At 36.3% G+C, this 15,582-nt stretch overlaps 1 protein-coding gene and 1 long non-coding RNA gene across 5 annotated transcripts in view; one reads left to right on the top strand and one right to left on the bottom strand.

The window, feature by feature from the left end:
- Positions 1–15,582, bottom strand: part of LOC131995306 (uncharacterized) — a 107,161-nt gene that overhangs the window by 32,792 nt on the left and 58,787 nt on the right. The gene's annotated exons all lie outside the window — the stretch shown is intronic.
- The window catches only part of LOC106089100 (rho GTPase-activating protein 7), a 79,842-nt gene continuing 68,823 nt past the window's right edge, over positions 4,564–15,582 (top strand). Inside the window, exons 1-2 of one of the 3 annotated variants that reach the window (XM_059363866.1) lie at positions 4,564–4,862; positions 8,047–8,446. In XM_059363866.1, the coding sequence (XP_059219849.1) occupies positions 8,317–8,446 (130 nt within the window). In that variant the 5' untranslated portion in view covers positions 4,564–4,862; positions 8,047–8,316. Of the gene's footprint in view, positions 5,486–8,046; positions 8,447–15,582 lie in introns of all 3 variants that reach the window. The other 2 variants (XM_013254868.2, XM_059363865.1) reach the window with 2 other exon arrangements.

The following is a 15,582-nucleotide window of genomic DNA, read 5'->3' as shown; positions in this document are numbered from 1 at the left end:
ATAGCTTGCTTTAACTTGGTAATAAAGTTATTACTACATGAACAACTGGGTTATGATATCAAAGGAGAATTTTTCGAAAGGTTAGGGAGCATTTTTCATAAGCATAATAAATCAGTTGATAAACTTAAAAGACATAGTGATAGGAAGGAAATGATCATTATTTTGTAAACCAGAGGAGTTTTTTTTTATCACAATTTAAATTGTAATTGATTACTTATATGATTCCTTTTTCGGATTTCAAATAAAGAAATGCTTTTGGATTTTCAAAATTCGAAAAAATTAAGGAGTTACAGCGTTTTCGACCTTAAATATATATAAATTTTTTTGATTTGTATGACAATAAATTAAGCGATTTTGGGCTTGTTTTTTGAGTGAAACATTCAGGGATTGTGTTAAACCGCATTTTTTCGCCATAAACTTCATTAATGTATACACAACTCAAAAATTTTTGGGGCACCGAAAATTGAAAATTTTCATAAGGGTTACCCCTTTCCAAAAAAAAAGCAAAAAATATAAAAGTACAAAATTGAGGAAATACTGTTTAGTTTATAATTCCTTTTCGAATTTCAAATAACGAAGTGCTTTTGAATTTTCGAAATTCGAAAAAATGAAGAAGTTACAGCGTTTTCGACCTTGAATATCACATAGATTTTTTTGAATTATTTGACTATAAATTATTCCATTTTGGGCTTATTTTTTGAGTGAAACATTCAGGGATGGCGTTTAACCGTAGTTTTTCGCCATAAACTTCATTTATGTATACATAACTCAAAAATTTTTGGGGCACCGAAAATTGAAAATTTTCATAAGGGTAACCCCTTTCCAAAAAAAAAGCAAAAAATATCAAAGTGCAAAATTGTTTAGTTTATGATTTCTTTTCGAATTTCAAAAAAAGAAATGCTTTTGGATTTTCGAAATTCGAAAAAATGAAGGAGTTACAGCGTTTTCGACCTTGAATATTCAAAATTGTGTTATTTAGTTTAAAATAAGTTTAAATTAACTCTTAGACCTTTTAAAATGCTGGGCAAACAATCTCAACTCCCCCCTTTACAGCATGGCTATAACATTTATGTTCATGGAAAATTTATTAATAAGACCATTTTTTTTATTACAACTACATGCAGAACAATCTATTTTTAATAAGCTCAAGTTACGAGGATAACAATAGGAAACGTTACCATTTTATGGTAGCTTCTAAACAATCACATGTACAAAATATTCTACGAAAAATCCAGTGGCTTTGACATATCCAGCATCGTTACCAACTAACCATAACACAACATAAACAGACACACGCACGCATGCCAAAGTCATTGGCGATTTAAAATGTTCAACCAACCAAGCTCATAGTCAAAGGGGACAAAAAAAAACCGGTAACTAACAAATATCTCTCCTAATTGAAAAAACCCCATTTGCAACCTCCTGGCGTATACGTAACGCACACCTTTGTGTGTGTGGTATTAGTCGATTGCCATTAAGTATACGCTCAAACGCCCTCTCATTTTACATGTTTGGTTATTCATGCAGCGGCAAACACTTGTTAGGTGGTGAGTGAGGCTGCTTGTAGCAGCCATTTATCCGAGACACCGAACATGAATTCGACTTCGAATCGAATGCAAATGAAACGATGCCAAAGTGGCACACGACTAATGACGAGCAGGCATATAACACAAACACGACCACGGCGACCTCTTTTTTGTTTTTGATATTTGGTATAGGAGCATAGGAGAGAACGTCTATGATGATGAGATGCTGACGGTGAGAAGGCATAAATCGATTTGAGAACGACGTTGATGATGAGCTTCGTGGCTCATCGAGTGTTTTTAGTTTTTTTTTTTTTTTTTTGATTTGGTATGACTTGACTATGATGCTGATGATGATGATGATGATGTCTTTTTGTGTATGTGGATGTTATTAGGGTTGTATTACAGCGGCTAATTCATGGTAAATTGTTGCTCATCTCGTTGTTACTTGTTATTCATACTACATTGGGGATGACGATAATGTGGTTTGATAATGATAATCATAACCATGCTAATGATTATGGTAATAATCTCCGAAAAGCATACATCGCTCATTTATTGTGGCAGGCCAACAAATGCTGTAAAGCTGTGTTATAAAGTGGCAAAATACTGCGCTGTTTCTTGAGGTCTTTTTACGGTTTTGTTTATACAACATAGACAACTAGAGAGGGACTACAATAATATAATTGTCGGTCACTGGGTTATTGGGAAAGGACTGCAAGCTTATTAATGTTGTAAAAAAAATTTTACGAAAGTTGGTAATTGTCGAGACGATCTGAATGTCGATACGGACCGTCCGTCCGTCAGTCGAAATCACGATAGCGTTCGAACGCGTAAAGCTAGCCGCTTGAAATTGTTCACAGATACTAAATATTGATGTAGGGCGTTGGGGATTGCAAATGGGCCATATCAATTCAGATTTGAATATAGCTCCCATATAAACCGATCTCCGGATTTGACTTCTTGAGCCTCTGGAAGCCGCAATTTTATTCGACGTGGCTGAAATTTTGCACATAGTGTTTCATTATGACTTCCAAAAACTGCGCCAAGTACGGTGCAAATCGGTCAAGAACCTGATATAGCTCCCATATAAACCGATCTCCCGATTTGACTTCTTGAGCCTCTGGTAGCCGCAATTTTTGTCCGATTTGGCTAAAATTTTGCTTGTTCCAATAACTGTACCAAGTACAGTCCGAATCGGTCTTTAACTTGACAACTCGCATTTTTTGTCCGATTCGGCTGAAATTTTGAATGCGATGTTCCGATACGACTTCCAATAACTATGCCGAATACGGCCCAAATCAGTCTATAACCTGATATAGCTCCCATGTAGACCGGTCTCTCAATCATCCTTGTTCGGTTCCTACAAGCTTTAATATTTGCTGGTTTGACAGAAGTTTGGTATGTAGAATAAAATAGGCCCGGCCGAACTTAGTACGCTTTTACCTGTTCAGCCTTTAATTTTGTCATAAATTTATTTCTAAAGATTTTATTATACCCTACACCACCACTGTGGTATTATAACTTTGTGCATTTGTTTGCAACGCTAAGAAGAAGAAAAACCTAGACCCATTGATTAGTATACCGATCGACTTAGAATCACTTTCTGATTCGATTTAGCCATGTCCGTCTGTCCTTCTGTTCGTCTGTGAGCCCATGTATTCTTGTAATCAAGGTACAGGTACTATTTGTTGTCCAATCGTCACAAAATTTTGCACATGTTACTTTCTTGTCTCAAGAACGAACTCTACTGATTTTGGTAAAAATCGGTTCAGATTGAGATATAGCTCCCATATATATGTATCGCCCGATTTGCAGTTAAACGGCAATAGTAACTACAATTTTCAACCGATCTGCACAAAATTTGGCACAGGTTGTTTTGGTACTGATCTTCACATCTCTGCAAGAATTCATCAAAATCGGTTCAGATTGAGATATAGCTCCCATATATATGTATCGCCCGATTTACAGTTAAACGGCAATATTAACTACATTTTTCAAGCGATCTACACAAAATCTGGCACAGATTGTTTTGTTACTGATCTTAACATATCTGCAAGATTTCATCAAAATCGGTTCAGATTCAGATATAGCTCTCATATATATGTATCGCCCAATTTCTTCTTAAATGACCTAGGAACTACAATTTTCAAGCGATCTGCTCAAAATTTGGCACGGATTGTTCTGTTACTGGTCTTAACATATCTGCAAGATTTCATCAAAATCGGTTCATATTTGGATATAGCTCCCATATATATGTATCGCCCGATTTCTACTTTAATGGCCGTAGTGACCATAATTTTCAACCGATCTGCACAAAATTTGGCACGGATTGTTTCGTGGCTGATCTTAACATATCTTCAAGATTTCATCAAAATCGGTTCAGATTTGGATTATAAAATTCATATGGCTCAGATTTGTTAAAATTCAATGGAAAATTTCTTCAAAATTCTTTCTTAGTTTCGAGCTATTTTTATTTCTATAAACTTTTTCTTCAAAATTCTACCTGTGTTAAAAAAACGTAGAGAAAACAATTTTTTATTCTCCTTTGGAATGTTGGAATTGGAATGTTTCAGGTCGAACGTAAGTAACACCCCGCTTTCTGATTTTATATCTGTTTTCGAAAAATGATTTGTTTTAACATAAAATTAGATATTATCACACATCATCAATTACCGCAAACCACAAAGCACTCTCATCTTTAGAATATCTTGTCTTCAAAAACCATAGACAATTATGAGTGTTTTTTTTTCAAAGTTCCCATTCTTTTACCCTTTAATTGACATTTATTGTGTGCTCTATATCCGCCCCATAGGTGGTTGTAAACATAAACACTTTGCAAGTCGGCAACAGCACATCGACAGCAATAACGCCAACAGCAACAACAATGAGTATAAGAACAACAACAACAACAACAATGACACGTAAGCAGACAACATTTTCAAACGGATGCTTTTACTTTCTACTCCCTGCAGCCGTAGTGGTAGTAGCAGTGAATCGTCTACACGACTAGGGCTCCTTCTTTAGTACGGCCGTAGGATTCGTTGAGGAAAGTTATGATATTTCCGAGATATTCAAAATAAAAACGTTCATACAAACAGATTTTTCCATAATTCCGCCATTATTCAATCCCAAAGATTGTTCGGTTCGTTCGGTGGTTTGCTCATCGTAGTCATTGTCTACGGTGGCGGCAAAATGCGTAGCTGTGAGTGCGTTGTAGAATGAATTTGAGAGTATGGGAATGTGAGCGCGAGCGTGTGTGTGTATAACAGCATATTTGCACGGCATTTTTGCCGTAACATTGTGGCAAATTCATTAGTAGTGCCACAGGCTTCATAGGTAACAGACGTAATGTTATCATCATAACGTGAGAGAGTGATACCTAGAGACAGATCAGAGGTCTGTGTGATAGTGGTGGAATGTTGTGTTAAAAGTGCCAACGATTGTACAACAATAGTAGAGCAAATGTAACGTAACATAGTTGAAATATTTTCTACAAAATTCCTAAATGCCTTAGATGACATTCGTTTAAAACGAAAACAAGAGGAAATACAACAAGTGGCGAAAAAATAATAATTTCCTGTTGGGAAGAGAGACACGATGGCGTGTGTGTTAATGACAACGACGACACTTTTGTTGAATTCGTAAAGAATCCTAAAGTGGCCATAATGAACAGCAGTTGAGTTCGGACGACGAATGAGTAACACAGCACTGCATATGTTGAGTGCGTTACCATCGGTGGTGCATTACAACTCAGCTTAGTGATCAACCGAAAATAGTGATAGTGTCATTAATACTCTTGCTCAGTTTGTTTTCTTTTAACAACAAAACAAAAGTGCGGCATTGTAGGTGTGTGTAAAGTGATTTTTTTGCCAAAACAAAAGAATTCAAAGAAAAAAGTGTTGGAAAATAAAATTGCAAAGAAAAAAAAAAATAAATCCAATAAAAGAGCAATAAAGAAGGTATAGACAAAAAAAAATTGTGAGACATATAAAATATTATAAAAATTATTTAAAAAAAATACAGAAAAACATTAAAATAAACAACAAAGATCAAAATTTAACGACTTAAAAAAATGCATCTTAAAACTTTTATAAACATTATAACATTTTTAAAGAAAAACATTTAATAGAATGATAAAGTTAAAGTTAAAACATAAGATGTACAACATTTTATCTATTATTTCTGGTCAATGAACTGTATTTACTTTATTTCTCCCAAAGTGGAGTGAGTCCGGCTAATGACCATGAGAGTGAATATCACCAGAAACTGAAGGATTTGTTTGGTTACTGAAAATTTTAGTTTAAGAGAAAACACTCCAAAATATAGAAATGTGAAAACTGAAAAACAAAATTGGAACAGTAATCTAAGAAACTAAAATACTATGAAAAAAAACCATTAAAAATGTATACGAATAAAAAATAAATATTTTGGAAATTATCAGACTTATAAAATTTAATGTACAAACAGCAGATATATATATATAAAAAAATAATAAAAAATATTTTTATAAAACAAGTAAAAAACTCATTAAGTTTATTCGTGCCGAATTTTTGATACCCACCACCTTGGATATATTTATTATCTTTTTTTTTTTAAATAAAAAAGTTAAAACACAATAAGTTTGGCCGTGCTGAACTTTTGATACCTACCACCATGGATATGTGTACGAGTATTATCTTTTTTTACTATAACTCTACTGCAAATGCAAATTTGCCCATGATTATTCCGTTAAGGAACCGGGGCAAACTTCTCACATATCAATGAGAGTGCAGTCTGATTCAAGTTTTAAGCTCAATGATAAGGGGCCTCCTTCTTATAACCGAGTCCGACCGGGTTGCTGCAGTGAGACACCTCTTGTGGGTAGAAGTTTTTACATGACTTGGTACCTCACAAATGTCGCCAGCATAGGAGCGGATAACCACCGCTGAAAATTTTATGATGGTCTCGCCAGGATTTGAACCCAGGCGTTCAGCGTCATAGGCGGACATGCTAACCTCTGCGCTACAGTGGCCTCCAAGTAACAGTTCTTAATTTCAGCGAAATCGGATAAAAAATGTGGCTTTTGTGGTCTCTTAAGACCACAAATCGGAAAATCGGTCTATATGACAGCTACATCTTAATATAGTCCGATGTGAACCATATTCTGGACACATATCGCGGCATCTCACTGTTCCAAATTTCAGCGAAATCGCATAATTAATGCGCATTTTATGGTCTCTGCACCCTTAACACCCCAGTCCGATCTGGAACATATTCGGGACAGATGTAGGGATTTTTGATATAACTCACTATTCCAAATTTCAGCGAAATCGAGTAATAAATGGGCCTCTTATTGGCCTATTACCCAAAATCGGCCGTTCGGTCTATATGGGAATTACATCCAAGTATGTTTCGATCTGGACAATATACGGTGTGGATACCGACGGGGGTAATAAAACTTTGCCGAGAAGCTTAAACAAGTAACAGTTCAGGGAAATCGGGTAAAAAAATGTGGCTTTTGTGGCCTTAAGAAATAAAGTCGGAAAATCTGTCTATATGACAGCTATATCTAAATATAGTCTGATCTGGACCATATTCCGGTCACATATCATGGACATCTCACCGTTGCAAACTTCAGCGAAATCGGATAATTAATGCGCCTTTAAGGTCTCTGCACCCTTAAGACCCCAGTCAGATCTGGAGCATATTAGGGAACGATATCGGGAGTTTTGATACAACTCACTGTTGCAAATTTCAGCGAAATCGGTATTTCGAGGTGTTACATTGGGAATGGAGGCCACCGTAGCGCAGAGGTTAGCATGTTCGCATATAACGCTGAACGCCTGGGTTCGAATCCTGGCGAAACGATTAGAAAAAATTTTCAGCGGTGGTTTTTCCCTCCTAATGTTGGCAACATTTGAGAGATACTATGCCATGTAAAACTTCTCTCGGCTTAAAAAATGAGGCCCCTTATCATTGAGTTTAAACTTGAATCGGACTGCACTCATTGATATGTGAGAACCTTTTCCTTGATGGAATGTTCATGGGCAAAATTTGCATTTGCATTTACATTTACAAGTGGAATGTCTAGATACCCCCAATAAAATGGTGGTATCCTATGGTGGTAGGTATAAAAAGGAGGTTGCTTATAATTCAGCTTAAACTTGAATCGGATAGCACTCATTGATATCCAGACATACAAAATTTTTTTATAATATATATAAAAAATATAAAAATATATTTTTTTAAAATAACAAAAATTTAAATTTGAAAAAATTCTATAAAACCTGAAAAAAAAATAAAAAATTAAATAAAAAATTAAGAAAAAAGTTAATAAAGATATCCTATATAAATTAAAATTTTAATGAAAATTAAATATTTCATCAGTGCAAGTGTTTACCTTACTTTTTTGTTTGCTTGCACTGCCTTTTCCTTTTTGTTTACAACATTCACTTATCGCAATAATTCAAAATATGAAGAAAAAAAAACACACAATTTCACAAGATTCCCTCTCTTTTTTTTTACTTCGTCATCTTCTTAGTCGATGGCAGCCAGCCATTTGTCATTTGTCAAAATGCTGTCAAAATTCAATTGAGTGAAAAGCTTTTTGTAAAAATAGCCCAAGTTGGTTAAAACAAAATCAAGTAAAGAAGAAGGAAGAAGGCAAGCGTGCATTGTAAAACAATTACTTATCATTAACAATAACTACAACAACAACAACATAAGAACAACCAAAAAAAAAAACACAGCAACCACTAGATTGATCGACAATATTTTGGAAAACGCACACACAGACACATCAGCTGTCAAAATGCAGCGTCGCATGTCAATAACGATACGTGAATACAAATTCTTTCGAAGTTTTTCACAAAAATTCGAAAATTGGCCGAAACGTAAGGCGGAAGCGATATGGCGTAAAATGCGTGAAAGGAAAATTGCAGGTGAATACAAAAAAAAAACAAAAAAAAAATGAACAAAAAACTATGACACCCTTCACCTCCTCTAGCAGCTAATAAATAAACCTCTTATGTGTTGTTTTTGTTTTTTTTTTCTTTTTGATTGGGTGAAAGTGTTAAATATTTTCTTTTTTGGTTTTTCCAAAGTACCCCAACATTCCTGCAGTTAACTAACAACAACAAAAATTAAATTTTTCTTTTGGACTTTCTTTTGTTATTTTTTTTTTTTGATTTTTTTGCTGCTGGTATTTTGTTTACTTTTTGCCTTAATTGTTGTAGCCCAGGATGGCTGTGCGCTCTCCACTGTTTCATAGAATTTTATTCGTATTCGTAGTTTGTTGATTACCTTTGTTTGTTTACTGTTCCCTGCTATGGCCAAGAATTGCTATTTATATGCATGTGTGTGTATGCTTTCCCAATGGCGATTTGAATTTACTTTGATAGTATTCTCAATTATGAAAATAATTTTATTAAATCCATTTTGAAAGATTTAAAACATTTGGATGTAATTTTTTTTTTGTTTTTGGTTGGCTATATCCTCAAGTTGTAGAATACACTCGAGGAAAACATTGAGTATATGATAAATATTGGTAAGAGAAAAAAAAGCAAAACGGTGTTGAAGAAAACTTGAAAGGTATTCCTTCAAAGGGAAAAATTGAAGAAAAAAAAACACAAGTATGAGCGTTCTAAGTTCGGCCGGGCCGAATCTTAAATACCCTCCACCATGGATCGCGGTTATCGAGTTCTTTGCGCGGTATCTCTTTTTAGACAAACAAAGAATACCGAATAAGAACTGTTATGCTATTCGAGCTATATCAATTTATAGTCCGATTCGGACTATAAATGAATTGAATGCTGAACATTGTAGAACTTATTGTGTAATATTTCGGTGCATTTAGATAAGAATGAGCCTTGTAGGGGCTCAAGAAGCAAAATCGGAAGATCGGTTTATATGGGAGCTGTATCAAGCTATAGATCGATTCCGACCATATTGAACACGCAGCCATTGTACTAAATTTCTGCCAAATCGGTTGAGAATTTCGCCCTCTAGAGGCTCAAGAAGTCAATATCCCAGATCGGTTTATATGGCAGCTATATTAGGTTATGTACCGATTTGCGCCATACTTAACACAGTTGTTGGAAGTGATACTAAAACACCTCATGGAAAATTTCAGCCAAATCGGATGAGAACTGCGCCCTCTAGTGGCTCAAGAACTCGAGATCAAAGATCGGTTTATATGGCAGCTATATCGAAACATGAACCGATTTCAATCAAAGATCGGTTTATATACCAGCTATGTCCGGTTATAAACCAATTTCAACCATACTTAGCACAATTAATGGAAGTGATACCAAAACACCACGTGCAAAATCGGAGGAAATTTGCGCCCTCTAACGGCTCAAGAACTCAAGACCCAAGATCGGTTTACATGGCAGCTATATCAAAACATGGACCGATTGGCCCATTTACACTCCCAACCGACCTACACTAATAAAAAGTAATTGTGGACAATTTCAAGCGGATAGCTGTGCTCGTTCGAAAGTTAGCGTGCTTTCGACAGACAGATGGACGGACGGACAGACAGACGGACGGGCGGATAGACAGGCGGACATGGCTAGATCGACTTAAAATGTCAAGACGATAAAGAATATATATACTTTATCGGGCCTTAGACGCCTATTTTGAGGTGTCACAAACAGAATGACGAAATTAGTATACCCCCATACTATGGTGGAGGGTATAAAAACAACCAAGGACGGGCGAAGCCGACCTATTGGATATGCAGTTTAAGTCGTCGAATTTAAAATTTGCTTCAATTTGAGTTTTTGAGAAGATCGATTGATAAATAGGTTAGCAAAGGCCTTAAAAGTGAACGAGTAAAAGTGTGCTTCGGTTCGGCCGAATCTTGGGAACCCACCACCATGTTAAAATACAAATTTTGCCCATGAACATTCCACTAAGGAACATAGGCAAACTTCTCACATATCAATGAGTGCAATCCGATTCAAGTTTAAGCTCAATGATAAGAGGCCTCCTTTTTATAGCCGAGTCCGAACGGCGTGCCGCAGTGCGACACCTCTTTGGAGATAAGGTTTTACATGGCATAGTACCTCACAAATGTTGCCAGCATTAGGAGGGCAAAACCACCGCTGAAAATTTTTTCTGATGGTCTCGCCAGGTTACGAACCCAGGCGTTCAGCGTCATAGGCGGACATGCTAACCTCTGCGCCACCATGTATTCTACTAAAATATGGGAGCTATATCTGGTTAAAAACCGATTCGGTACCGATTCCGTACTTAGCACAGTTGTTGAGAGTCATAACAGAACAGTTTGTGCAAAATTTCAGCCAAACCGGATAAAAATTGAGGCTTCTAGGGGCTCAAGACGTCAAATCGGGCGATCGGTTTATATAAGCTATATCAGGTTAAAGACGGATTTAGACTGTATTTGGCACAAACGTTGGAAGTCATAAAAGAACAGTATGTGCAAAATTTCAGCCAAATCTGATGAAAATTGCGGTTTCCAGGAGCTCAAGAAGTCAAATCGGGAGATCGGTTTATATGGGAGCTATATCAGGCTTTCGACTGATTTGGATGGTACTAGGCACAGTTGTTGGAAGTCATAACAGAACACTATGTGCAAAATTTCAGCTCAATCGAATAAAATTTGAGGCTTCCAGGGGCTCAAGAAATCGAATCGTGGGATCGATTTATATGGGAGCTATATCAGGATCTTAACCGATTTGATCCGTACTTGGCACAATTACTGGAAGTCATAACAGAAAGCCATGTGCAAAATATCAGCCAAATCGGATGAAAATTGCGGTTTCCAGGGGCTCTAGAAGTCAACTTGGGAGATCGGTTTATATGGGAGCTATATCCAAATCTGAATCGATATAGTCCATTTGCAACCCCCAACGACCTACATCAATACTAAGTATCTGTACAAAATGTCAAGCGGCTAGCTTCACGCGTTCGACCGCTATCGTGGTTTTGACTGACGGACGGACGGACATGGCTGAAATTTTGTACATGGAGTTCTGTTATGACTTCCAACAACTGTGCCAAGTATGGTTCAAATCGGTCAAGAACATGATATAGCTCCCATATAAACAGATTACTCGATTTGATTTGTTGATTATCCGATTTGGCTGAAATTTTGCATATAGTGTTCTGTTATGACACATAACAACTGCGCCAAGTACGGTCCAATTCGGCCTACAACTAGATATAGCTACCATATTTTAGCAGAATCCATGGTGGTGGGTTCCCAAGATTCGGCCCGGCCGAACTTAGGGCGCTTTTTCTTGTTTTTAATTTCAATAGAGAGTTTCTCTGGGTGTATTTTATGTCTTTCACTTTTCTCCATCAAATCCTAGATATCTAACTGCCCTCCTTAACATTCTGACACGACACCCGTATCATATATTTCAACACTTTCTATCTGATATTAATAAAATTCCATGATGTACAATTTAATAATTTACAGGCACTTGTTTTTTGTTTGTCTGGATTTAATCATTTTGTGGCACAGCTCATTGGTTTTCAGAGGAAATATTTATCAAGAATTTCTAGGTGAAGAGCAGATTTGCAATATGAAAATTATGCATATTTTTTATTGCTAAACATTTAAACACACACACATACACATATAGATACCTAGATGCACACCGAAATATAAACAAATAAGTAAAGGTGTAAAAAAATAATTAATAAACCTGATATTAGGGTGGATCGCTTAATATTTATAACTAGGGATGGATGGAGTGAACGTACACCCATTGTTGAAGAAACTCAGGTAAATAAATTTAAGAACCAAATTTCGAGTCATTCCTCTGGACAGTTTAGGCCACCGAGTAGGTTAGTACTACAAGGTACTAAAAGCAAGATAAATAATTGGGGAAACAGTTCGAATCGGACATATATTCGGGCAACTTATCTGCGAGACGCTCCACAACCAAAGCACTAAGAACAGACATGACTCAGTGCGATGTATTTAAGTGAAGAGCACAAATCACTCAAAACCACCCAACCAGTTATTTACTTCAGTCAATACATACAGTGGGGGAAGAAATAATAGGGACAACAGTTACTGAGAATAATATTGCATAAAAAGAGATCAACGAATGTAATCCTAAGCGCCTTTTGAAGGCCGTGAAAAATGGTGCCGTCTTATTGATGATTTGCAGATGATGCTCTGTATCTGGTCCGTATCCCATTTTCTAGATAAGGCACCGATGTCTTGGGGAATAAAATGCTCCCCATTGCAGAAAATGGTCTTAAATGCCAGTTCATATAAGTTAACGACTCAAATCACTCGTCCTGATTAGCGAAGTTCTAGATCCAAGAGCTTTCTGTACCGAGTTTGGATGGCCTATCGTAATCATGGGACCAAAAACTGAATTAAAAAAGTTTTGGGGGGCGTAAAAGACTATTAGGGAGTTAGGTTTATATGAGAGCTATATCTGACCGATTTCAATTATACTCCCCACGATTGTTGGAAGTCGCTACAGCACACTATGTGGAAAATTTCAGTCTCATTGGCTGACGAGTGCGGCTTCTAGGGGATTAAAATGTCAAATCGAGAAATTGGTTTATATGGGAGGTATATTAAGGCTACCGTAACGCAAAAGTAAGCATGTCCGCCTATGACGCTGAACACCTGGATTCGAATTCTCGTGAGAACAAGAGAAAAAAGTTTTAGCGGTGGTTATCCCCTCCTAATGCTGGCGCCACTACTCAACCATTTGGTATGGCTGCCATGTAAAAACTTCTCAACAAAGAGGTGTCGCACTGCGGCACGCCGTTCCGACTCCGCTAAAAAAATGATGCCTCTTATCGTAGAGCTTAAATTTGAAACGTACAGCACTCGTTGATATGTAAGAAGTTTGCACCTGTTCCTTAATGGAATGTTCACGGGTAAATTTGTTTATCAGTTCATTAACCAATTTGGACCATACTTCCTAGAGATGTTAAACGTCATGAAAAAATTTTAGCCAAATCGGAAAATAGTTGCGGCTCTAGGGGTCCATGAAGTCAAGTTGAAGGATAATGCCCATTTGCCATCCCCTATGACCCTACATCAAGAAGAAGTATCTGTGAAAACTTTCAAATTTGTCCATGAACATTCCATTAAAGGACAGGAGCAACGGCTCTCACGTAAAATTTCATGATTTCGAAAGACGGACATCATGGCTAAGTCGACTCAAGATGTAAAGGCGATCAAGAATATGTAGGAATACTTTAAGGGGTTGAATATCAATATTTCGGGGTGTTACAATCGAAGTGACTTGATTAGTAAATGCCCATACTATGGTGATGGGTATAAAAATATGGAACGATTTTTTCCCAAATGAAATAGCGTTCGTCCATGGCCTTAAAAAGCGATATGGACAATGGGGCAACAAACACAACCTGTGCCTTGAGTTCTTTCAAAACAAGTTGCATCTTTCAAAAGACATTTGAATATTTTTAAAAATTTATTGCCTCTACAGCATGAATTTCGTTGAACTCGAGCCTTCACTTGCCATTTTAGTTATTGTTGTAGTTTTTTTGAACCACCACCACCATGGCGTTTTGGAACGCTACAAATATCATTATAATGGTTAATGATGCGATACACAGATATTTTGTTCATTACACGGTGTTTGAGTTCGCCAACAATAGCCGGTAGCGATTTGCCAACCAAATATAAAGCAATCACACTATTTTTATTTTTAAATAAACTCAAGGCAAATGCTTTTGATGGATTGTAAACAATATAATGATAGATAGACCAGTGTGAATTGACAGATAGACCAGTGTGAGCTAGGTAACACTTCGTGTCAGCTACCCTATATATGGGATCAATGCTACAAACTAACGGTCTGGCAGACGAATGGAAAGTTAGACAGGGGGATGGATGAACAAAAAGACAGACGGAAATACCTTAATCGGATCACCTATTCTGATTCAATTTTTACACAGAAAAAAATAACATTTAGAAAAAATCAACTACCCAATTTGTATGTGAAACTTTAAATTCTCAACAAATTTTAGCATTAAATCGAGGACATTATTTTTTTAAGTACTTAAGTAAATCTCTACAACAGACTTGACAGACAAAATTATTGAAATTTTGTTGACTTTCAACAAATTCTTTAGTTGAGGTAGTTGTAAAAATAGCCGTACCACCATGTAGAGCTCAAAACTCTAACACCAAGGTAAAAAAAATTTAATAATTTTTTTTTATTGAATATATTTTAGAAAATTCGGCATAAAAACATATGAATTTCCTATTCAGAAAAAAAGAATTTACAATTTTTACCTTTTTTTAATTTAATTAATTGAGACACTTAATAATGTGCAGCAGTACTTATTGATTTACTTCATCATAAAGAAGAAGTTTTTGTTGTTGTATTACTGCGTTATACACTAAGGCGGCAGCCCTTGCCGATGAAGAACTCCATCGGGTCAATCCTGAACGTACAACCGGCTGCCATGGGATTGCCAATTGCATCTTCATAAAAAAGATGATGTCGGTAGGCTATAGGATGCGTGCAAGACTATCACACATGAGATCATTAGTTCAATACTCTGCGGCACCAAAAATTATTAAAATTAGTTTTTAAGGGTAATAGTGAAGAGTGACAGAGAAAACCCCGAGAGCAGCAAACGAAATGAAAGAGACCAAGCAGCGCGAGCCGAACAAAGAAAAAACACCGCCACCGGAAGCAAAGCACATGAGTTGGCTGGTTAGATGGGTTTTTGCCTTGCTTATGTATATATTATTGTTGTTGTTATATGTTGGCTTGCAAAGAGTGCTTTTCAATAACAAATTTGTATGTTGAGATTCAAAATAAATTGTTGCAGGAAAATTAACAAATTTCATAGTCGGTTTTCGACCAAAGTTGTTGTTTTTCAAAATAATTTTTCTCCGGTTTATACTCATCAACGGTTCCATCTCCCTTCCTTATGTGTTTTATGAACAAATGATAGCAAAAAGGATAATTTTGTTAGTTAAATATTTCTCCAAGTGGCAACTCTCCCTATCTCAATGGGGACATGTGCTGCTCATTTCTGCCGAAGTTAACGTCACTGTTACTTGGTATTGTATAATTTCCTTAATATAGGTAATTGT

This window comes from Stomoxys calcitrans, chromosome 2, assembly GCF_963082655.1.
Source record: "Stomoxys calcitrans chromosome 2, idStoCalc2.1, whole genome shotgun sequence".
NCBI lineage: Eukaryota > Metazoa > Arthropoda > Insecta > Diptera > Muscidae > Stomoxys > Stomoxys calcitrans.
The sequence above is the reverse complement of the archived record's forward strand: the minus strand, read 5'-3'. Positions and strand labels throughout refer to the sequence as shown.